This window comes from Salmo salar, chromosome 10 (assembly GCF_965601325.2).
Source record: "Salmo salar chromosome 10, fSalSal1, whole genome shotgun sequence".
Taxonomy (NCBI): Eukaryota; Metazoa; Chordata; class Actinopteri; order Salmoniformes; family Salmonidae; genus Salmo; species Salmo salar.
In genome coordinates this window covers 44,684,094-44,709,810 of record NC_138300.1, presented here as the reverse complement: position 1 = coordinate 44,709,810, position 25,717 = coordinate 44,684,094, and the positions used below count along the sequence as shown (strand labels likewise).

Genomic DNA, 25,717 nt, shown 5'->3' with positions numbered 1-25,717 from the left:
TAGTAGTCTTTGTTTTGTGTCCTCTCGTTGACCCCTCTTAAGAAAATAAGTGCAAATGTGTGCACGTCTAAACCCTATCCACAGCCCTGTATTACTGTATGTGTATCTATATAAAAGTTGATTTTGATATCTTCTCAAACCCTAACCCATTTTCATTTGTCTTTCAGGTTGAAGATGTACGTCCACAGCCCGTTTGATCACGTCAGGGTCTTCATGAAGGCTGAGGGCAGGAAGGCCAACTCTGTGAGGTACGAATGACTCTAACGCTAAGAGAATCTCCATTGAAAGTGCTTTTTTTTGGTCCAGAATTTAGCTTAATATGGGTCTGGGAAACTGATGTTAAATGTGCCCAAATTGGACCTCAGTTCTCCTATTAACAGCACTGTCCATTCCGTTGATATTAATTAATTGTCTCATCAGATTGTTCCAGCAACCAAAGTTCTAATAAATTTCAACACAAAGATTTGTAATCTCATCAAAAGTGTTGTCAGAATCCTGTCAGCACTTAGGCATTCTGTCCATGTGACCGTTCTGTTTCCACCTGTTTCGCCGGCCTCGCCACTCTCGTGACGGATTTATCCCGCATGTATGAAATTGACTTAATGGGTTTATGAACATGACATCACTCGCCTTGTAAATTCCTGCTGAGCTACGCAGTGCGAAAGCAGAGATTTTCATTTCCCCCGGCCTAATTCTTTGTGCTGTAATTCCAGTTGATTCCACATTTTGGGAATGCCGTTGATCATCTGGACACAGACATGCTTTGTGTGGGAAGGGGATGGTGCTGGTTTTGATAGCACCCATTTGCCTCGCCCAGTCCTTGGCTGTCACCCATTTCCACTTAGTCATAGAGAAAGTTGATCCTCTACACTCATAGCCTGCTGTGGCCTCTGACCCCACAACTTCAGTCTACAAATCCACCAGCCCCCTTACTTACCCTTCTAATGTGGAGGTACTTGTTCTTCGCAAATAGCATCATGACAGTGAGTCTCCCCATATCACTCCTGAGATGGTCCTTTAGGTTACTTACCACAAGCGTCACTACGTTGATCTACGCGTGTGCACATGGGAGGAGTGGGATTTTTTGGGGAAGTAGCGGACACCTTTTGGTAACCTGATATCCTCGCCGGTCCCACTCCCATTCACAAGGGGGCGATGCCAACGTTATCTCTATTTTTGTATTTTGTGAAAGCAAGGAAAAGTCACCTTCCCTTGCTAGTAGCAGCCTGGCTAGTCGTCTTTAGCTTATGTTTTTTAACGAGGCTATCTAGTAGCCTTTTTAGCTTACCACATCTCCATGTGAAAAGAAAATCTGATCATGGGTGAAAAAATATGCCCTGGCAAATATTCTTATACCTGCTGGTGTAACCTAAAACATTTATCCCGGTTTGATATGGTGTTTGTGTATTCATTCTGATAGCAGCTAAAAATAGAACATGTTTTGGTCATGGATAAAAAGCACATGGCTGGCTACGATAGCCTGGAATCACTAGTTATTACCAAATACCTTTTTGGGTGGATTCTTGTTGTTTTGGTTTACTGTTTGAACAGTCGCTGAGATTATATTTGGTTATCAATGCTTTGATGAATAGCCTATAGACCAGATCAAGGAACCAAGCAACAACACTGCCTCCATGGCTGCAGAAGGAACGATACAGCGTGTCTCAATTGTCAGGAAGTAAAAATATGTTGAATGCCAGAGCGTATTACAAGGATCCGCCCCTTTTGTAACGAAATTGACATTGCAGCACTCTTGAGTCTTGCGTCTGCCCGGAGCGTGTAGTAAGCTTTAGTTCTTAGTTAGTGATGGGTGTCCCAGGAGGCTCCTCTTTGTCAGTCATCTCAGACTCTTTTCTCTGTTCATTTGGATACAAAGTAAGTCTCACACACACTCCCTACCCTATACACAGACCAGGGGCATCAGATCCCCATCAGGTTATGTACGCATAGTGAAAACGGCATGTTAAACCCCAGGATTTTCTACGAATTTTCACCCTTGAATTGTTTCCCTGGTGTGTGTGGATTCCTCCAGCCTTGAGGCCTTGTTGCCCACTAGTCCAGTCAGGACACACACTATTAACTGTGGGGCTGTGGGTTGTCCTGTAACCTCAATCCTTAAATATGTGTGTGCACTAAATGGCATCCTTTTCCCTACATAGTGCACTGCTTTTGGCCAGAACCCTAATGGCATTGGTTTAAAAGTAGTGCCCCATTTAGCTAATAGGGTATCATTTGGGATGCAGCCAGGGTGTAGATGAGAGGGGGGAGGAACAGCTGGCTGGCAGCAGAAAAGGAAAAGCAGCGACCTGCCCCCTGCTATGACTAATGAAGATATCCATCAACACCACGTCCTCTCACCAACCTTACTGCTTGTTAACGATACATACACAGGAAGATGTAGGAGAGGGGTTGCAAACTTCAAATGTGTCCCTGTCAGCATTATGGTTGACATCAGCGACACGCTGAGTGTGCTAATGAGTTATGTTGCGTTACCCTAGCAGCTAGCCCACCCCGCGACACAGCGCTAGCTAGTACAGTAGGGAGGAGAACAATACCAGAGGTGTGACTCTTACTTCCCTATTAGCTCATCTCCCCGCCCCCCCCCCCCCCCCCCCCCCCCCCCACACACACACACACTATTAATGGTCGTTGGTATAGGGCTCTATAATGGCCTACCATTACGTGCAGAATTTTATTTTACTTAGTGTTTATGATCAACATTATGGTGTTTTAGTAGGACAGACAAGTTCTCCCGTGGCCAAGGTGGAATTGGCTCATAATATCAGCAAGGTACAGTTGCATAACAGGGCAGAGGCTAGAGCGGGGTATAATGGGGAGGGAACAAGCCATAACTGTAATATGAAGAGGGGCCCTGGGCTCCTGACAGGGGTCACATCCTATTGAAGGGCTCCCAAAAGGCGGTCAGTGCATCCCAAGCATGTCTGGGCCTCCCAGTGTATCCCTCCTATGCAACCCTGTGATTACATGTTATGATGTAATTCTGTTCGCTGGGACTGGATGCACAATATGGCTAGTTTTACCTATATTACACTTTAAATTGCTGTCGGATTCAGACCACCTAGAGGTGAAAGAAATGCACACCTGTTTAGGGGAGGCGCTGGCTAGCGGAGTAGAACACCTGTTTAGGGGAGGTGCTGGCTAGCGGAGTGGAACACCTGTTTAGGGGAGGTGCTGGCTAGCGGAGTGGAACACCTGTTTAGGGGAGGCGCTGGTTAGCGGAGTAGAACACCTGTTTAGGGGAGGCGCTGGTTAGCGGAGTGGAACACCTGTTTAGGGGAGGTGCTGGCTAGCGGAGTGGAACACCTGTTTAGGGGAGGCGCTGGTTAGCGGAGTGGAACACCTGTTTAGGGGAGGTGCTGGCTAGCGGAGTAGAACACCTGTTTAGGGGAGGCGCTGGTTAGCGGAGTGGAACACCTGTTTAGGGGAGGTGCTGGCTAGCGGAGTGGAACACCTGTTTAGGGGAGGCGCTGGTTAGCGGAGTGGAACACCTGTTTAGGGGAGGCGCTGGCTAGCGGAGTGGAACACCTGTTTAGGGGAGGCGCTGGCTAGCGGAGTGGAACACCTGTTTAGGGGAGGCGCTGGCTAGCGGAGTGGAACACCTGTTTAGGGGAGGCGCTGGCTAGCGGAGTGGAACACCTGTTTAGGGGAGGCGCTGGCTAGCGGAGTGGAACACCTGTTTAGGGGAGGTGCGTGCTAGCGGAGTGGAACACTTAAAAAAAATAAAGGAGAGCCGCACACTCTAGGAGCTCAGATGCAAAAATATTTATGTCCAACGTTTCAACAGACAAGCTGTTTTCATCAGGGTATAATGAGAAACACTGCGGGGTGACTCATTTATATAGTGTCAAAAGACACAGGTGTCTGTAATCATGGCCGGGTGTGGCCTGATATCATTGGTTAATTCTCATATATTAAAATAGCATACAAAAAACATAAATGCATACGATCATAGATACAATTTGGCTACATAAGCCTACAAACATTTACAATAGCATAATCACAATAACAAGAATGGCTTCAGATCAAAGTCTACGTTGAGACCGAAGGGAGCAATGGTCTTTAAATGAGAGATTCAGACCACCTCCCTTGTTTTGAGGGAAGGGCAAAAGGTTTTTGGATTAAAGCTGAAGGATGGGGCTGGAGAAATGTAAGCACTCTTCACATTTGGATCTATGCATGCAATGGTCGACGAGATCAACATGTACTGTAAATGTTGTAGAATGTATCTTTTTTAAGTTGGGGTTCATAGAGCACTGGCTACCTTTAGGTGGGCTGGGTTTGGTTTAGGTTTAAGCCGTTGGATTTGGACAGAACAGTACAGTCCATAGTTGGCCCCGGGTCATCCTGCTCCTGTGTTGAATTTCTTACAAAATGTCTGCCGGAATATCAAGTATGAATCAAATAAATGGCTGCTCCTGTACTTAATATAGCTGTGTAACCAGTAAACATCTTACTTGAAGAGAAGCAGCCCGAGCGTCAATAGCCCTAACCCTGGCCTCCCGAGTGGCGCAGTGGTCTAAGACACTGCATAGCAGTGCTAGCTGTGCCACTGGAGATCCTGGTTCGAGTCCAGGCTCTGTCGCAGCCGGCCGCGACCGGGAGACCAATGGGGCGGTACACAATTGGCCCAGCGTCGTCCGGGTTAGGGGAGGGTTTGGCCGGCAGGGATGTCCTTTGTCCCATCGCTCACTAGCGATTCCTGTGGCAGTCCCGGCGCAGTGCACACTGACAGTCACCAGGTGCACAGTGTTTCCTCTGACACATTGGTGTGGCTGGCTTCCGGGTTAAGTGGGCATTGTGTCAAGAAGCAGTGCGGTTGTGTTTCGGAGGACGTATGGCTCTCGACCTTTACTTCTCCCGAGTCCGTACGGGAGATGTAGGGATGAGAAAAGGGGGGGTAAAAAAAAAGCCCTACCCCTCGGGCTGGATATTTATTTAATACCTTTTTGAAATGTTGACTTTTATTTCTGATTCATTCCACTCGTTTGGATCCAGAGGATGTCCTTCCCTCAGTCAGCTTGCTGCAGAGTAGAGCAGAGACCCAATGAGCAGCTGGGCTGGCCAGCCTGACAAGGAGAAATGCTGCCTAGTTTAAAATATCAAACACACACTCTGCAGAAGACAGTGAGGGGGAAAGGGTAGTGGTGGTGGTTTATCGTCTGTTTTCTCCCCTGGAGATGGTCTGAGCCCCTTAAATCGCAGGCAGCTGTAACGTTCCTTTAGTTATCCCAACGACTACGCTCTCTCCTCACACATCTGTGGTATGATGTTCCAACCCTCTCCTTAAGGCGTCCGCATGCTTCCTAGCCGCAACAGTTCGTTATAGTTTGTGCATACAGTGCCTTCGGAAAGTATTCGGACCCCTGACTTTATCCACATTTTGTTAGGTTACAGCCTTATTCTAAAATTGATTAAATAGTTTTTTTCCCCTCATCAATCTACACACAGTACCCCATAATGACAAAGCAGAAGCAGGTTTTTAGAAATTTTTGCAAATGTATGAAAAAATAACTAAAATCACATTTACGTAAGTATTCAGACCCTTTACTCAGTACTTTGTTGAAGCACCTTTGGCAGTTTTTACAGCCATTGTGAAGCACCTTTGGCAGCGATTACAGTTTGATCGGGTTCAAGTCAGGGCTCTGGCCCGGCCACTCAAGGACATTCAGAGAAGCCACTGTGTGCTTAAAGTCATTGTCCTTTTGAAAGGTGAACCTTTGCCCCAGTTTGAGGTCCTGAGCACTCTGGAGCCGGTTTTCATCAGATGATCTCTCTGTACTTTGCTCCATTCATCTTTGCCTCGATCCTGACTAGTCTCCCAGTCCCTGCCACTGAAAAACACACCCACAGCATGATGCTGACATCACCATGCTTCACCATAGGGATGGTGCCAGGTTTCATCCAGATGTGACCCTTGGCATTCCGGCCAGAGTTCAATCTTGGTTTCATCCTACCAGAGAATCTTGTTTCTCATGGTCTGAGAGTCTTTAGGTGCCTTTTGGCCAACTCCAAGCGGGCTGTCATGTGCCTTTTACTGAAGAGTGGCTTCCGTCTGGCCACTCTACCATAAAGGCCTGATTGGTGGAGTGCTGCTCAGATTGTTGCCCTTCTGAAAAGTTCTCCCATCTCCACAGAGGAATTCTAGAGCTCTGTCAGAGTGACCATCGGGTTCTTGGTCAATTTCAATTTCGAGTCTCATAACAAAGGGTCTGAATACTTATGTAAATATTTTTTTTTTAATTAGCAAAAAATTCTCAAGCTGTTTTCTCTGTCGTTACGGAGTATTGTGTGTAGATTGCGAAGGATTTTTTTATTTAATATGTTTTAGAATTACACTAACGTAGCGAAATGTGGAAAAAGTCAAGGGATCTGAATACCTTCCTGAAGGCACTGTATATTATGACGACATTTTGTGACATCTTGGTGAGGGTTTTTTCAGCTGTTCGGTTACCTTTTTTCTTCTGAGGCAAGCAGAAGATCTGATCCGAAGTCTACTTCCCTTTGTCTGTGATTGGTCAACAATAGGGATTCTTCAATAGTCTTTCATTCAATGAGACAACTCCCTTTATGCAGTTCTTTTTTAGGGAGGTTAGCCGAGTTCGGATAGGCTCCAGCCGAACTGAAGAGTGCTGACGCCTTCCTAAAACCGTGTCTCTCTCCCTCAGCTCTCTTAAATATCCCCTTCTGTTTCTCTTTGCTTAGCACATGCTTGTATTCAGTCTCTTGGTAGTGCTATGGCAAATGTTTTGTGTTATTAATACAGCTGGGTAATGATAAAAAGAATCTTAACTAAAGGACGTAACCACAGACGCAACCAGTCTGGTAAAGCAGCCACCTGCACATAGCTGTGGTTTGCTGCTTCCTCTCTTATAACCTGAACTGAAGCGCTCTGATTTTGTATCGATATTCCTCTAGATTACGTAAGTAAGGTGGCTGTGGTTTGGATCCCTTTGTGGTTTGGATCCTCTTAGCTTAGATAAGAGAACCTGTTGTGAATGTTAGAGCCTGTTAGGCCTCTCTCATCTTTTTAAGTGGGAGAACTTGCACAATTGGTGGCTGACTAAATACTTTTTTGCCCCACTGTATTTTACAGCTATATCGGTATTGTGAATGTCTACCTCCTTTCTCTGGTTTAAAACCCCCACCCTCTAAATTACAACAAAGAAATTCCCTCTGAAGTAACTCCTGATCAAACAACTGGACTCACTCAGCTCAGGACTCATTCTATTTTGTATTTGCGCAGAAAGTTCTAGAATTTAACATCATTCAAGAAGATTCTGAGCACAGTTCATCTTCTCTCGGACAAAAGTCCCTTGGGCTAGTAACGCCCACTCCAGCGTCAGTTATTTGGCTGTGGTCCTGACCATATCTCACTTCTCTCATCCTTCCTGGCCAAATGCTGTAGCTACCTACTCATCCTTCAGTAATAATAGTTAGGTAGCTGTTGTTGGAAAATAATGGGAACCCCCTGGAACTTCTACAGAACCCAACAGTAAACTGTGAGTGTATTCTCGCTCTTCTGGTGGTGATGGCTCTTAGAGACACATGCATGTACATGCAGAACACACAACCGCCACATTTCCCAGAGGAAGTCTGTCTGGATTCTGAGGTTTATTTGCCTCTTACAAGAGATGTTTTGTAGATTTGCCAACTGACAGGAGTATGAGTTGCAGCTCCCTCCTCGTCTCTCGATCACTTTCTCTCCCTCCCTCCCTCCGAGTCTCTCTTCCTGATCCAGCCGCAGCAGGAAATGCCAACAGATGTTGTTGACTAGAGATCCTCTCCCACCTCAGAGATTTTAGTAGGCTTTCTTGGAACCAACCTGAAGCACCATAGTAAAAACCTGTAACTGTCATGTTGCATCCCAGCTCTTGGATTGGTTTGGCGTGTGGGGATGTGTGTGCAAAGCAAGCGTTACGTATGTTACCCTGTCTGTTTTGCTTGCAGGAGTATTGAAGGGATTTGAGAGATATATACAAAAGTATGTGGACACCCCTTCAAATTAGTGGATTCGGCTTAAAAAAATATAATAATTGAGCACACAGCCATGCAATCTCCATAAACAAACTTTGGCAGTAGAATGGCCTTACTGGAGACCTCAGTGACTTTCAACATGGCGCTGTCATTGGATGCCACCTTTCCAACAAGGCCGTAAGTCAAATTTGTGCTCTGCTAGAGCTGCCCAGGTCAACTGTAAGTGCTGTTATTGTTAAGTGGAGACATCTAGGAGCAACAACGGCTCAGCTGCGACGTGGTAGGCCACACAAGCTCATAAAATGGGACCGCTGAAGCGTGTAGCGCGTAAAAAGTTTGTCCTCGGTTGCCTCTGGAAGGAACGTCAGCACAAGAACTGTTTGACGGGAGCTTCATGAAATGAGTTTCCATGGCCAAGTGCTATGCCAAGCGTCGGCTGGAGTAGTGTGAAGCTCACCACCATTGGACCCTGGAGCAGTGGAACCGTGTTCTCAGGAGTGATAAATCACGCTTCACCATCTGGCAGTCCGACGGACAAATCTGGCTTTAGCGGATGCCCAATACTTAGTGCCAACTGTAAAGTTTGGTGGAGAAGCAATAATGGTCTGGGGCTGTTTTTCATGGTTCGGGCTAGGCCCCTTAGTTCCAGTGAAGGGAGATCTTAACGTTACAGCATACAAGGACATTCTAGATGATTCTGTGCTTCCAACTTTGTGGCAACAGTTTCAGCATGACAATGCTCAGTGCACAAATCGAAGTCCATATAGAAATGGTTTGTCGAGATCGTTGTGGAAGAACGTGACTGGCCTGCACAGAGCCCTGACCCCAACCCCATCTAACACCTTTGGGATGAATTGGAACGTGGACTGCAAACCAGGCCTAATTGCCCAACCTCACTAATGCCCTTGTGGTTGAATAGAAGCAAGTCCCCGCAGCAATGTTGCAACATCTAGTGGAAAGCCTTCCCAGAAGGGTGTGGGCTGTTATAGCAGAAAATAAATAAGGGGGAACCAATTTCATATTAATGCCCATGATTTTGGAAAGAGTGTTCACATACTTTTGGTCATGTAGTGTATATTAGAGTTAGGCCTATATCATGTCTAGGTTATTGGTGATGACAGGGTATGCTGGATGGGGTGAAATGGTTGAGCCTAGAGGCAAACCATGTCACTCCATAGGACTGCTAACCGTTTAGCATGATCTATTACCGTCAAATCAAATTTTATTGGTCACACACATTGTTAGCAGATGTTACTGTGAGTGTAGCGAAATGCTTGTGCTTATAGTTCCGACAGTGCAGTAATATTTTACAAGTAATCTAACAATTCCCCAACAACCTAATACACACACACACACACACACACACACACACACACCCCCTAAGGTAAAGGGATGGAATAGGAATATGTACATATAAATATATGGATGAGAGATGACCGAGCGCCATAGGCAAGATGCAATAGATGGTGTAGAATACAGTATATACATATGAGATGAGTAATGCAAGATATGTTAACATTATTAAAGTGACTAGTGATCCATTTATTAAAGTTGCCAATGGTTTTGAGTCTGTATGTAGGCAGCAGCCTCTGTTAGTGATGGCTGTTTAACAGTTTGATGGCCTTGAGATTGAAAAACAGCTTCTGTCTCTCAGTCCCAGCTTTGATGCACCTGTACTGACCTCACCTTCTGGATGGTAGCGGGGTGAACAGGCAGTGGCTCGGGTGGTTGTCCTTGATTATGTTTTTGGCCTTCCTCTGACATCAGGTGCTGTTGATATCATGGAGGGCAGGTAGTTTGCCCCCAGTGATGCGTTGTGCAGACCTCACCACCCTCTGGAGAGCCTTGCGGTTGAGGGCGGTGCAGCCCGACAGGATGCTCTCAATTGTGCATCTGCAAAAGTTTGATGGTTTTGGGTGCAAAACCAAATTTCTTCAGCCTCCTGAGGTTGAAGAGGCGCTATTGTGCCTTCATCACCACAATGTCTGTGTGGGTGGACCATTTCAGTTTGTCCGTGATGTGTACACCAAGGAACTTTCCACTGCAGTCCCGTCGATGTGGATGGGGGGTGCTCCCTCCCTCTTCTGTTTCTTGAAGTCCACCATCATCTCCTTTATTTTGTTGATGTTGAGTGAGAGGTTGTTTTCCTGGCACCACACTCCCAGGCCCCTCACCACCTCCCTGTATGCTGTCTCGACGTTGTTGGTAATCAAGCTCACTACTGTTGTCATCTGCAAACTTGATGATTGAGTTGGAGGTGTGCATGGCCACGCAGTCATGGGTGAACAGGGAGTACAGGAGGGGGCTGAGCACACACCCTTGTGTGGCCCCAGTGTTGAGGATCAGCGAAGTGGAGATTTTGTTTCTTACCTTCACCACCTGGGGGGCGTACCGTCAAGTCCAGGACCCAATTGCACAGGGTGGGGTTGAGACCCAGGGCCTCAACCTTAATGATGACATTGGAGGGTTCTAAGGTGTTGATTGCTGAGTTGTAGTCAATGAACAGCATTCTTACATAGTTATTCCTCTTGTCCAGATGAGATAGGGCAGTGTGATGGCGATTGCATCGTATGTGGACCTATTGGGCCGGTATGCAAATTAAAGTGGGTCTAGGGTGGCAGGTAAGGTGGTGATATGATCCTTGAGTAGTCCTCTCAAAGCACTTCATGATGACAGATGTGAGTGCCACGGGGCAGTGGTCATTTAGTTCAGTTATCTTTGCCTTTCTGTACCCAAGAACAATGGTGGCCATCGTAAAGCATGTGGGAACAGCAGCCAGCTGGTCTGTGCAAGCTCTGATGACGTGGCTAGGGATGCCGTCTGGGCCGCCAGCCTTGCAAGGGTTAACACGCGAGTAAGACATTTTAAATGTCGGCCATGGAGGAGAGGGGGGGGGGGGGGGCCCTCAGTCCTTGATATTAGGCCCCATCGGTGGCGCTGTATTATCCTCAAAGCGAGCAAAGGTGTTTAGTTTGTCTGAAAGCAAGACGTCGGTGTCCGTGACGTGGCTGGTTTTCTTTTTGTAATCCGTAATTGCCTGTAGACCCTGCCACATACCTCTTGTGTCTGAGCCTTTGAATTGTGACTCCACTTTGTCCCTATACAGACATTTCGCTTGTTTGATTGCCTTGCGGAGGGAATAACTACACTGTTTATATTCGGCCATGGTTAAATGCAGTGGTTCGTGCCTTCAGTTTTGCGCTAATGCAGCCATCTGCATTAGCGCAGATGGGTTAGGTTCTAGTTAGGGTAGGTTTTAATAGTCGTAGTGGGTGCAGCATCTCCAATGCACTTCCTTATAAACTCACTCACCGAGTCAGCATATAAATTGATGTTATTCTTGAAGGTTGCCCAGAACATATCCCAGTCCGTGTGATCAAAACAATCTTGAAGCGTGGAATCTGATTGGTCAAACCTCCGTTGTATAGTACTTTTCACGGGTACATCCTGTTTGGTTTCTGCCTATAGGACGGTAGGAGCAAAATGGAGTCGTGGTCAGATTTGCCGAAGGGAGGGCCTTGTATGCATCACAGAAGTTAGAGTAGCTGTCATCCAGTGTATTGCCCGCACGAGTGCTACAATCAATATGCTGATAGAATTTAGGTAGCCTTGTTCTCAGATTTGCTTTGTTAACCTGTTTAGGATAGGGGGCAGTATTGACACGGCTGGATAAAAAACATACCCGATTTAATCTGGTTACCACTCCTACCCAGTAACTAGAATATGCATATACTTATTACATATGGATAGAAAACACCCTAAATTTTCTAAAACTGTTTGAATGGTGTCTGTGAGTATAACAGAACTCAAATGGCAGGTCAAAACCTGAGAGATTCCTTTACAGGAAGTGGCCTGTCTGACCATTTTTTGAACTTGTTTTCCATCTCTATCATTTACTAAGGATCTCTGCTCTAACGTGACACTTCCCACGTCGTCCATAGGCGCTCAGAGCCCGGGAAAAAACAGAATGTCGTCATTCCAGCCCCAGGCTGAAACACATTATCGCCTTTCTCAAGTGGCCGATCAAGGGACACTGGCTTATGCGCGTGACCCCGACCGCCCCCGCCTTTGGGATTTTTTCCTCTGTTTGCCGAAAAGGAGATTCCCTGTCGGAATATTATCGCTTTTCTACGAGAAAAATGTCGTAAAAATTGATTTTAAACAGCGGTTGACATGCTTCGAAGTACGGTAATGGAATACTTAGAATTTTATTGTCACGAATTGCGCCATGCGCGCGACACTTCTTTACTATTTCGGATAGTGTCTGGAACGCACGAACAAAACGCCGCTATTCGGATATAACGATGGATTATTTTGGACCAAACCAACATTTGTTATTGAAGTAGCAGTCCTGGGTGTGTATTCTGACGAAGACAACAAAAGGTAATCAAACTTTTATAATAGTAAATATGATTATGGTGAGTGCTAAACTTGCCAGGTGTCTAAATAGCGAGCCCGTGATGCCTGGGCTATGTACTTAGAATATTGCAAAATGTGCTTTCACCAAAAAGCTATTTTAAAATCGGACATATCGAGTGCATAGAGGAGGTCTGTATCTATAATTCTTAAAATAATTGTTATGCTTTTTGTGAACGTTTATCGTGAGTAATTTAGTAAAATGTTAGCGAATTCCCCGGAAGTTTGCGGGGGGTATGCTAGTTCTGAACGTCACATGCTAATGTAAAAAGCTGGTTTTTGATATAAATATGAAATTGATTGAACAAAACATGCATGTATTGTATAACATAATGTCCTAGGGTTGTCATCTGATGAAGATCATCAAAGGTGAGTGCTGCATTTAGCTGTCTTCTGGGTTTTGGTGACATTATATGCTGGCTTGAAAAATGGGTGTCTGATTATTTCTGGCTTGGTACTCTGCTGACATAATCTAATGTTTTGCTTTCGTTGTAAAGCCTTTTTGAAATCGGACAGTGTGGTTAGATTAACGAGAGTCTTGTCTTTAAATGGCTGTAAAATAGTCATATGTTTGAGAAATTGAAGTAATAGGATTTTTAAGGTTTTGAAAATCGCGCCACAGGATAGCAGTGGCTGTTACGTAGGTGGGACGAATTCGTCCCGCCTAGCCTAGAGAGGTTAAAATCCCCAGTTACAATAAATGCCGCCTCATGATATAGTTTCCAGTTTACATAGAGTCCAGTGAAGTTCCTTGAGTGCCGTCGTGGTATCGGCTTGAGGGATATACACGGCTGTGATAATAACCGACGAGAATTCTCTTGGGAGGTAATATGGTCGGCATTTGTAAGGAATTCTAGGTCAGGTGAACAAAAACTTGAGTTCCTGTATGTTACGATTACACCGTGAGTCGTTAATCAGGAAGCATACACCCCTGCCCTTCCTCTTTCCAAAGAGATGTTTATTTCTGTTGGTGCGACGCATAAAGAATCCCGGTGGCTGTACCGACTCCGACAACATATCCCGAGAGAGCCATGTTTCCGTGAAACAGAGAATGTTACAATCCCGGATGTCTCTCTGGAAGGCAACCCTTGCCCTTATTTCGTCTAACTTGTTATCTAGAGACTGGACATTGGCGAGTAATATCCTCAGAAGCGGTAGGTGGTGTGCACACAAGTCTGACCAGGAGGAGGCTCCGTCTACCTCTTCTGCGGCTAAGTTGTTTTGGGTCGGCCTCTGGAATCAGATCCAATGCTGGGTGGTGGCGCAAACAAGGATCCGCTTCGGGAAAGTCGTATTCCTAGTCGTAATGTTGGTAAGTTGACATCGCTCTGATATCCAATAGTTCTTCCTGGCTGTATGTAATGACGCTTAAGATTTTCTTGGCTAACAATGTAAGAAATAATATAGAAAAAAAAGAAATACTGCATAGTTTCCTAAGGACTAGAAGCGAGGCGACCATCTCTGTCGGTGCCATCTTGTGCATCTTGTCGGCGCCATCTTCCCTAACACGACAGGATTGCTCAGGCACTACTGATGTAATCGCAAAAAGAGTGAAACACGAGGAGCTTCAAGGGCCGCAGTACTTTTGGTGAGATGTATTTGAATCGGGTTAAGTCAGTAGTTTCCATTCTCCATGAGGAGGGATGAGAGTCAGCACTGTGGAGTTTTACTGTGCCAAACCATGACTCCTATCCCCATCAATCCTCCTCCTCGAAAGATAGACCAAGCCTCAGCAATGAAGTCATAGAAGGATTCTACAGCTAGAGCAGATGTGTTTATTTTATTTTGGCTAACCCTAGCCCTTTTCCTAACCTTAACCTAATTATCCTAACCTGCTATGAAAAGTCAATTTTGACATGCGCTGTGTCAAAACCTGTGTGGAGAGAGAATGTCAACAATGAGCAGCGGCCATGTTTTGTTCACCTGGAAGGGCCTGCTGGCTGCTATAGCTTCTGGTGGTTGCAATGTAGTAACATTTTGTTTTTTTGTTTAGGTATCAAGAGCTGGATGTGGCAAAGACCCTGAAGGAAAACTTGAAGTTCAAACTTGTGATTGAGTACCCAATGCTACACATTGTTCTCAAGGACCACTGCCACGGCTACCCACTGAAAGGACCAGGTAATAACAAGCACACCAACCACACCTAGAGTAAGCTGCAAGTAGGCAATCCATCATCCCTTCTAGAAAGTTTTAATGTAACATTTCGCTAAGAACAACCTCACCAAGGCTGGTGTTAGTGAGAGAGCAGAACTCTGACATGATGAATTGGTCTATCCTTACATTAACATGACATCTCCAGTTAGTTTCATTAGTCAGCAGTTTGTTTGATTTAGTCCAAATATATTTTGCATGTCAGCAATCAAGTGTTCAAGATGTGTAATTTTCAAAATACACAAATACAGCCGGTATGATGCATTCAATAATGGGTTAATGAAACAAATACCAAAAGATGGCTTTCCTTTAATGTCCCGCAGTCTCCTAGTGACTCCCTTCATTATGACAACATGCTGCCCTAGAAGAAATGTGTGTTCTGTGTAATGTCACACTAACACCTGTCAGGAAGTGGCTCAAATATGATTCACGTAGGAACTGTTAATATTATGGATGGGGGTTAGGGTTAAGTCAGTAAGGGAGAATGGCCAGAATGTTGGTCGTCCTACTTAATCTCATAATCAAGACAAGTCTTACAGGAGGCTACGTCATACACAGACGCCAAGTTGAGGTAGTACGTGCCTGGAGATGCCAATGTCAGGGACAGCAACAAAAACAAACAGTAGGTAGGCCTAATCAAATCACCACACTTGGCCTCGGTAAACCTATCAGACTCTTATCAGGGACCCAGAACAGATGGAGCCTTGAGGTCATTTTAGCTCGAGTGTGTTGCTAAGCTGTTACACTGTAACACTAATACTTGTTCTGCTACTGAGAGAGTCTCCACAACATTGAGAGAAAAGCCTATAGGAAGTGATGAAGGGTAATCGGACCCTGTGGTATGCTGTCTGTTTCCGATAAGGCGTTGTTGCCAAGCTGTTACTCTGTAGTGTCAACTATAGTAACATTACTACTGAGTCACCACAACAGAGAGAGGCCTGCATGAGGTGATAACACATCGGACCCTGTGGCGGAACAGCTGTGTATTTACAGAGAAGATCTGTTGTGGTCCTAACTGGCTCTGGCAGCTTGTTCTGTGGCAAGGATGGGCAACTAGCAGCCCCCCTTTTGAAGGCCCTCGGGTAAATCCCCCTCCCCCAACAGTTTTTTATCGGTGACTGATAATCACTCAATTAGCCCATGTCGGCTAACATTTTTTAGATTGGTAAGTTAGCTGGCCGATAGACTATCTACATTTTGTAGTAATCAACCATTGATTTTGTTAGTCTCCCTCATATCATATTAAAAACAGCAAACATTTCTTACCACCCTATGGCAAAATGTGTAGAATGGCAGGAAATTAGCTGTAAAACCACACATTTTCCTTTCTGCCCCATGGCAAAATTAGTATAATTGCATGGAATTAACTGTAAAGACATAACTAATTTTATACAAATGTTTAATCTTATACAAATTGTTTAATATTCTCTCCGCCCCATGGCAAAATGTGTAGAATTGCAGAAAACTAGCTTTAAAACAAACTGTGGCCCCTCGTGATGTGTTCATATTTTTTGCATCCCCCACCCCCATCAAAGTTGCCCATCCCTGGTCTGTGGTCAGTGAGTGACGATCAGTCACGGTTCCTTTGGGTTGAATCATGCCCTATGATAAGCCCCACTTCAAACAATGATATATTCCTACTAGCACTGACTGTTGATAACTACTTTATTGGGGGAAAATGTACTTAATGTGATGTGGTTCTAACCCAGATATTTTAAGATGAATACACACATTTTAAGACGCTCCATATATAGAGTTGAAGTCGGAAGTTTACATACACTTAGGTTGGAGTCATTTAAAACTTGTTTTTCAACCACTCCACAAATTTCTTGCTAACAAACTATAGTTTCGGAAAGTCGGTTAGGACATCTGCTTTGTGCATGACACAAGTCATTTTTCCAACAATTGTTTACAGACAGATTATTTCACTTATAATTCACTGTATCACAATTCCATTGGGTCAGAAGTTTACATACACTAAGTTGACTATGCCTTTAAACAGCTTGGGAAATTCCAGAACATGTCATGGCTTTAGAAGCTTCTGATACTCTAATTGACATCATTTGAGTCAATTGGAGATGTACCTGTGGATGTATTTCAAGGCCTACCTTCAAACCCAATGCCTCTTTGCTTGACATCATGGGAAAATCAAAAGAAATCAGCCAAGACCTCAGAAAAAGAATTGTAGACCTCCACATGTCTGGTTCATCATTGGGAGCAATTTCCAAACGCCTGAAGGTACCACGTCCATCTGTACAAACAATAGTACCCAAATATAAACACCATGGGACCACGCAGGCATGATGCTGCTCAGGAAGGAGACTCGTTCTGTCTCCTAGAGATGAATGTGCTTTTGTGCGAAAAGTGCAAATCAATCCCAGAACAACAGCAAAGGACCTTGTGAAGATGCTGGAGGAAACAGGTACGAAAGTATCTATTTCCACAGTAAAACGAGTCTTCTATTGAGATAACCTGAAAGGCCGCTCAGCAAGGAAGAAGCCACTGCTTCAAACCGCCATAAAAAAGCCAGACTACGGTTTGCAACTGCACATGGGGACACAGATCGTACTTTTTGGAGAAATGTCCTCTGGTCTGATGAAACAAAAATAGAACTATTTGGCCATAATGACCATTATGTTTCGAGGAAAAAGGGGGAGGCTTGCAAGCCAAAGAACACCATCCCAACTGTGAAGCACGGGGGTGGCAGCATCATGTTGTGGAGGTGATTTGCTGCAGGAGGGAATGGTGCGCTTCACAAAATGGATGGCATCATGAGGATGGAAAATTGTGGATATATTGAAGCAACATCTCAAGACATCAGTCAGGAAGTTAAAGCTTGGTTGCAAATGGGTCTTCCAAATGGACAATGACCCCAAGCATACTTTCAAAGTTGTGGCAAAATGGCTTAAGGACAACAAAGTCAAGGTATTGGAGTGGTCATCACAAAGCCTTGACCTCAATCCTATAGAAAATTTGTGGGCAGATCCGAAAAAGCATGTGTAAGCAAGGAGGCCTACAAACCTGACTGTTACAGCAGCTCTGTCAGGCCAAAATTCACCCAACTTATTGTGAAAGGCTACCCAAAACGTTTGACCCGAGTTACAATTGAACGGCAATGCTACCAAATACTAATTGATTGTTGTAAACTTCCGACACACTGGGGGAATGTGATGAATGAAATAAAAGCCAAATCATTCTCTCCTATTATTCTGACACTTCACATTAAAATAAAGTTGTGATCCTAACTGACCTAAAACAGGGACTTTTTACTAGGATTAAATGTCAGGAAATTGTGAAACTGAGTTTAAATGTATTTGGCTAAGGTGTGTGTAAACTTCTGACTTCAACTGTATGACTAAAATGTATAACACAAGTCATCTCACTTTGTCAGCCTCATTCTTTCATTCTCTTCACATGGGTATTAATCTTGTGAAATGTTCTATTCAATTTTCCCGAAAATGTTTACAGTGAAAAAGTAGCTTTTGGTCATGGAGTATTTCTTCACATTGATATAACACTTGCGCCCCCTGATTCCTCACCCCCTCCTACAACATATGTCCGCCGTACATTATTGCGTAGCTAATGGTCTGGCACGCCGCCTCATTCCACTAAGGCCCACTGAGCCAAATGATGCCGTCAGCGTAGCCAGACCCTGCCTGTGCTAATGTATAAGTGTGTGTCTGTTAAGCATGGTGAGACTGCAGTGTGTGTGTGTGTACACAGCATGGCAACCCCCACATCCTTTTAACGATTGCCCACCACCGCCCTTTCATTTCAGTGGAGCCTGTGTTGGCCCATGGCAGTCCCATGATGGAGGGGGCATGGCGGGGTAACGGTCGGCGGGAGGAGGGGGGGACGGAGGTCTCACAGCCCCAACTGGGGCCACCCTTCCTGGGAAGCTCTCCTGAGACTGACCCACCCAAGAAGAAAAGAGCCAAGAGAGAACCAGAGGAACTTGAGGATGGGGAGATTGGAGATGGCGATGATATTGAAGCATATAAGATGGTCAAAGAGATTGTTGTTACCCATGGTGGTGATGATAAGGGGGATGATGAGATGCCAGTTGATGGTTTCCATGGTGACTGCCAAGGTGATGACAACCCAAATGATGGTAATAACCATGTTGATACCCATTCTGGTGGTTGTTGTATTGGCGATGCAGTGATTGCTGCTACTGAAACAGTTGATGACAAAATCAGAGGGGACCCAGAGAGAGTAAGGCAATGAGCCAGAACCTGCAGTCTGTTAATCTCTTGAGCCATTTCCCAGTCAATAATAATGATAATATTAATGTTGATCATGGTGCTAATGGTAATGACACTGGGTTTGATGTCAGTAAAAATGATTTTAAAGATGCTAGTGAAATTACTGAACAGTTGGAAGCAGAGGGAGATTGAGTCTTGGCATGTTTTCTTTATGTAATCAGATGTTATTCAGTTGGACCTACTTATAAAAATGTCTTTGTTGCATTATTTACTCTTACAGTAGTGGTTATTTCAACAGCCAATTGGATTTTATCTACTAACAATGTTAATTTGTTTTGTCGTCCTTTTTATTTGATTTTGTACATTATTGATTGAGATGCTTTCTTAAATCCAAAATAAATACATGTAACATTGAAGTCACTGTTTTTATTGACTGGGATATCAGACACATTTTGGATTGTGTGGTACAGTAGCTACGAAGTCTGCATTTATTACAAGTTTTGAAATGGTCACTTTCATAGGATTCTGTCAAAGACAAACTTGGTTAATTATTCATTATAGTTCCTCAGTTGGAGTGCTAGACAGACAGTATCTGTCATCATGCCCTGTTCAGATTCATCTGTCTCAAAGGAGCTTCTTTCTAGGTGGTAAACAAGGTTTAACCTGACTAATTCTGCCCATTTCATAGTTGGCTACATTAATCTTATCTCTACAGAATCATCTTGCTTGTTATGTAAGCTACCAAAGCAACAAACTCATGTCTGTATTTTCTGTTAGAGTATAATGGCGATCTGAAATGTCTGACAAGTTTCAGAAGAAAGTAATTTGTTTCTGGCCATTTTGAGCCTGTAATCAAACCCACAAATGCTGATGCTCCAGATACTCAACTAGTCTAAAGAAGGCCAGTTTTATTACTTCTTTAATCAGCACAAGTTTTCAGCTGTGTTAACATAATTGCAAAAGGGTTTTCTAATGATCAATTAGCCTTTTTAAAATGATAAACTTGGATTAGCTAACACAATGTGCCAACACAGGAGTATGGTTGCTGATAATGGGCCTATGAAAATATTCCATAAGGAAGCAGCACTTTCCAGCTCCAATAGTAATTTACATCAACAATGTCTACACTGTGTTTCTGATCAATTTGATGTTATTTTAATGGACAAAAATGTGCTTTTCAAAAACAGTGACCCCAAACTTTTGAACGGTAGTGGACGTGTGTGTTATGTTGTGTTATTGGGACAGCATCAGCCAGTAGTGATACAGGAAAGTGTAGCTCTCCGATGGGTATTTGTGTGCATGTGTTGTCATAACCTCTCCCAACCCCTATGGCAACGGTCAGATGTTGGGGGTGTGATGACTCATTTTTCCACACCTCACGCAGGGTGAGGTCTCGATCTCATAGACCGTGTCTCTCGCTCTCATTTACCAGCCAGTCATTACTATAGTACTGCACCAGCCTGTCAGACCTAGTGGTGGTAGCTATTAAGCCCAAGGGTTGTCTGCTGGCTTTAGAGGTGAAGTACTGGGCCTATTTCTGAATGCAAACAAAGACATAAAATAAAGCTGAGAGAAGTTGCCCACCAACCAGAATGTGCCCTCCACAGTTCAGCAGGGGGCATTGTGGGTTAGATGGAGAACGTAGAGACTGGTTGGTAATGTTTGTACAACACTGCATGCTGCTGAGTTTTGGTTTGGAAGTTCCAATGAACTGTTATATCCTTTTAGAGGTCTACCACATAGAACAGAGAGGATATCAGTGTTTAGGTTTTCACAAATATTTTTGTGCCCTGCTTACCCACGTATACATAACACATTTTTGATGTTCAACTGCTTTTTTCTTGTGACCTTCTAGTCTAGATAAAGAGATTAAGTTTATATCATAGTACATTCTCCACCCGCATCGCAGTAGTGGGTCCCTACCGAACTCTGGGATAACAATTAAGAAACCTTTTTTTAAACGTCTGTTATTCCTGGCGTTTTTGTGTTCGCCTGTGATAAACTGCCTCCCACTGTGTTATAGCAGCTGGGTCTTACTTTTCTATCTCAATAAATCCCCTCAAAGAAACCCACACAAAAGCATTGCTTTTGTTCCTGTTTGCTGTTAAAAGTAAATGTGCCATTTTTAGTCTGTTGGAAACATGAGGCATTTTGAAATAATTCCTCTTATCCAATTTCACAAAATTGCCCCTGATATTTCTGAAGTTGGGTTTTGCAATTAATTAGGCTTGATTTCGTGGTTTGCTTTAAACGGCAATGCGTGCATAATTGTTTGTTTATGAGAGCAGCTTGGGGACCCAGCTACTCTGCTGTGGCTTGGTTCTGTTTGGGGGAGTGTGTGCAGAAGCACAGTGTATCTGCTGTGGCATGTATGGAGGCACGCGAAGGCTCTGTGGAAAAGTCTGCTTTAGCTCCAGAAGAGTGTTTTGCGTGGAGAGATGTATTGCTGCCCTGGTGTTTGTAGGAGACAGCTTGTCCTAAACAATGCCAGTAGTGTAATACCGTTTTCACACTGCTGTGCTGACCCAAAACATACTGTTCTATTTTCTTTTCATATTGTTCTTTTCAGTATTAAAAATGTTGTAGATGTACAACCAGGCCAGCGCAGTACAGATCTGCTCAGTAGTCTGAAAGTGCATGAATGACTGACAGCTCTCTTTGTTTCTCCTCTCTGGTCCGTCTTCCCTTTGTATCCTTGGTTGGTCTGTGTGAAGCAGATGTGTTTGGTGTTTGGGAAGGCCCTAAAAATTGTCAGACTCCAGCCACCCAAGTCATAGACTGTTTTCTCTGCTACTTCACGGCAAGCGGTACCGGAGCGCCAAGTCTAGGACCAAAAGGCTTCTTAACTGCTTCTACCCCCAAGCCATAAGACTCCTGAACAGCTAATCAAATGGCTACCCAGATTATTTGCATTGTCCCCCCACCCCCCATTTTTACGCTACTTTCACTCTGTTTATTATACATTTATAGTCACTTTACCTCTACCTACGTGTACATATTACCTCGATTAACCTGTGCCCCCGCACATTGACTCTGTACCGGTACCCATGTATATAGCCTCCCTACTGTTATTTTATTGTTGCTCCTTAATTCTGAGGTTTTTTTTACTACACTTTATTTTAAATACTTTCTTAACAATTAACCAACAACTGCAGTTAAGAAATGAAGGGCTTGTAAGCATTTCACTGTAAGGTCTACACCTGTTGTATTCGGCGCATGTGACAAATATAATTAGATTTGATATGGCTTATGTTTTTTAGGTAATGATGACCTGGGGAATATTTCATTAAATATCCTTCACAAAAGTCCACATTGGTCCAGTGATGTATGTTTTTTTTCATGGGGAATCATCAAGCCTTGTGTTAATTATTTATTAACTTAATATCACTGTAGACCAGTGTAATGTACCTTGTATGTATGCACCGTGGACATCTCACTAGTGCGTTCCTACAACATTACTTAACACTTTGGATTAAAGTTATTCTATAGAGGACAGATCTTATCTAATTCATTTTACGGTGTGGTCTGTCTCCTGATCCAGCGTCTACACACCAGACACATTACAGCAACTCAACAGTGTTAAACTTACTAAACATATTGGCTGAAGCCTCTCTTTTCCTCTCTTCTCTCTCACTCCCTCCTCCACCCAATTCCCCCATTACTCTCGCTCTCTCTGTTTTATTTCATAGCCCTCATTAAACAGCCCTGCTCCTCTCCATCTGGTGTGAGAACGAACGCTGCAGCATTATCACACTCCTGTGGCCGGGACTAAGGCATTTATATCGCTAATAAACTTGGCAACTTGTTAGGGTGTTGTGCAACACAGTCCCTGCCAGGATGCAGTCAGGACTTACTGATACACCATCTCTCTCAATGACCATCATGTCCCTAATTGATGTAAGTCAAATCTCAGACTGACCGGTGCATACAGCATCCTGGTAATGTTCCTGCTATACTGCTACAAGCCAACAGATGGCCCTATTCTAGAGTAAGTGGGTCTGTTTCTCCGTTTGGTCTGTTTAAAACCCTCCGTGCCTCTCACCCTTGGGTTCCCTATAACAGTGTATATTAACCTGAGGTTATAGACATGGGGACAATAAAAGATGACATCAGTGCCTCAGCAGCTTCCAGAATGCTGTAATGCTCTAATGGCCGAGCCTCCCTCTCTCTCCATTCCCCATTAGCTTCTGGGGCCACGCTGCATTACGTAGTGCCTAACGAAGCCTCCATGCTAATGTCTTTGTCATATAAACACACTTTATGTTCAAGGAGTGAGGTAGTTGGTGAGTGATTTAATTTCAGGGGCGCCTGATGTGGTGTGTGTTTGTGTGTCTGGGTGTAGGAGGATTTTAATGTTTTTCTGCTCTTTTGGTGCCCTTTTCTTCCCTTCGCTCACAACAATGGGGTCTCTGGGTCCAGTTCTTTGACTCTGTGTTCAGATAAAGTTGACTGGTGAATGGATGGAGCTTCTCTGTCTCTGTGTTCAGATAAAGTTGACTGGTGAATGGATGGAGCTTCTCTGTCTCTGTGTTCAGATAAAGTTGACTGGTGAATGGATGGAGCTTCTCTGTCTCTGTGTTCAGATAAAGTTGACTGGTGAATGGATGGAGCTTCTCTGTCTCTGTGTTCAGATAAAGTTGACTGGTGAATGGATGGAGCGTCTCTGTCTCTGTGTTCAGATAAAGTTGACTGGTGAATGGATGGAGCGTCTCTGTCTCTGTGTTCAGATAAAGTTGACTGGTGAATGGATGGAGCTTCTCTGTCTCTGTGTTCAGATAAAGTTGACTGGTGAATGGATGGAGCTTCTCTGTCTCTGTGTTCAGATAAAGTTGACTGGTGAATGGATGGAGCGTCTCTGTCTCTGTGTTCAGATAAAGTTGACTGGTGAATGGATGGAGCGTCTCTGTGTTCAGATAAAGTTGACTGGTGAATGGATGGAGCTTCTCTACGGTGGCCAGTTGTGCATTGTTGTCATAAGTGTGATTGCACTTTCCGAACAAAACAGGGTTTGAAATTATGTTATCTTAAGTTCAGAAGGAGAGAAAAAGAAATTGGGCGAAGGAACCAACCAAAACAGACTACTTGAAAATCTGACTGGTAGAAATAGCAAAATACATCCTTAAGATAAGGTAAACCTTGAGGCCTTATGAATTAAAAAAATAATAATAAACATTTAAAAAAATGTAGGACGAATATTTGTTAAACTTTCAGCAGCGGTCAGTGGGTTCAGTATGCGGCCTGACCATAACCGAGGGGGATGTGCCCTGCACCCGTTCTGCACTGCCTCCTATTAAATGCACACTATTAACAGTAATTTCCGCCAGTCTTACAGGAAAGTTAAGTTCTGCATAGGTGCTCTGCGCTGGTGGTCTCGGTTAGATGGCTTTTCTATGCCGTGTTTTGATACGATACACCTTCTGTGGGTGGCAGCGACACTTAGTGTTTGTGTATTTTTAAGACTGGCTGCTTCTCTGACTTAAAGCGAACATGTTGCGCCACCATTTCCAACATCTGCCGCCCATCAGGATGTCTGTCTGATTCCTGAGCCACCGCTGCATTCCTGAGCCGTTCCCTTCCCTCTACCTGGATAAAAGAAACTCTCTGCGCATGCGTGTTTGTGTGTCCTATCCTCAAGGCTTAACGCTCCTATGGCTTTAGAAGTTTCCCCTAAGCACTGGTCTGCTCACCCCTATTCAAGCCATAGGTGTTTGGCAACATCTGCATACTGTATAGCCACCCTCTCAGCAGATGAAGAAGAGGGCCTACTTTGAGGATTCTATAACTCAAAGGACAGCTATATCTCCACTACTGCTACCTGTCCTACCCCTGCTAATATTAGCCTCCACACGTTTCAACCCGATGTCTTTTCCTAAGGCTGGGAAGATGTATCCCACCTGGCTTTTCCAGACTATTTACAGCACAAAACCCCTGCAGCCTGCCTAGTGCCAGAGGGCCAAAGTTTCTATCCAACCACTGCAAATTAGGTCCATTTTTTTGTGTTGTGTAAAATACAGTCACATAGTCCCCTTTGAATTGCTACTTCTAATCCAAGACCATAGAGACTAGTAGCACTTCAGGTTATTGGAATAGCTCTGTGCTCATTGCTATGCTGGGATTTAATCGTTTTTTTGTTCGAATTGGTCAAGTGCATGGCTTAGCCTGATATAGTGAATGCAAACTACCTTGGCTTGCAGAGCTTTACAACGGCATTCCAATGCACCAAACAGTCTCAAGATCTGGAAACTGTCTGCAGAACTCTGTTATATAAGAACAGATCAGCCCAGAACGATCGCTCTGTTGGAGTATATAGTATGGGACTGTCCATGGTATAACTACTGGAGTTCCTCCCAGTAAATATGGGGACTTTGTATGGCCTCCCCTCCAGATGTGATTCTACATGTATGTAGTGTACTGGTGGTAATTGTTTACTAATCCCAATGAATATGTTCAGTTTAGTCAAAACAGTGTTGTTGGAAGCCAACTTCAGTTTGATCAAAGAAGGAAACAAAGAGAGTTTACATTTCATAAATAAATCTGTTTTATTTTGTAACATATAAAATTAAATCATTTTTAAAATTTATTCCAGTATGACACAAATCTAAATAAAGTAGCTACAATTTTTGATAAATAATATTAATAACAGTAATGAAAACATTCATTTGATATGTTTCGCTTTGTCTTTCTTGATAAAGTTGGGAAGGTCCTTAGCTGCCACAAAACACGAACATGTATGGAACCACGGTAACCATGGTGACGTGGTGTCTTGGTTCATTAGGATGCAAGATCATGTTATACTTAATTAAATTACGTATCTGCATATCCAAACAACATCCATACACACACACACGTCTAAAGTTTGTTTGTGTCGTGTCTGGTTGGTACTTATCGGTCGAAAATATACACAACGAATTGATATCAACATATTAACATACATTGTCAGTTACACATGT

General features: G+C 44.0%; 1 protein-coding gene across 1 annotated transcript in view; it reads left to right on the top strand.

Annotated features, from left to right (window-relative positions):
• znhit6 (zinc finger HIT-type containing 6) overlaps positions 1–19,183 on the top strand; it is a 40,737-nt gene extending 21,554 nt beyond the window's left edge. The window contains exons 8-10 of the mRNA XM_014123374.2: positions 168–248; positions 14,405–14,529; positions 18,341–19,183. Coding sequence (XP_013978849.1) covers positions 168–248; positions 14,405–14,529; positions 18,341–18,789 — 655 coding nt within the window. The 3' untranslated portion in view covers positions 18,790–19,183. The remainder of the gene's footprint in view (positions 1–167; positions 249–14,404; positions 14,530–18,340) is intronic.
• The last annotated feature ends 6,534 nt before the right edge of the window (positions 19,184–25,717 follow it).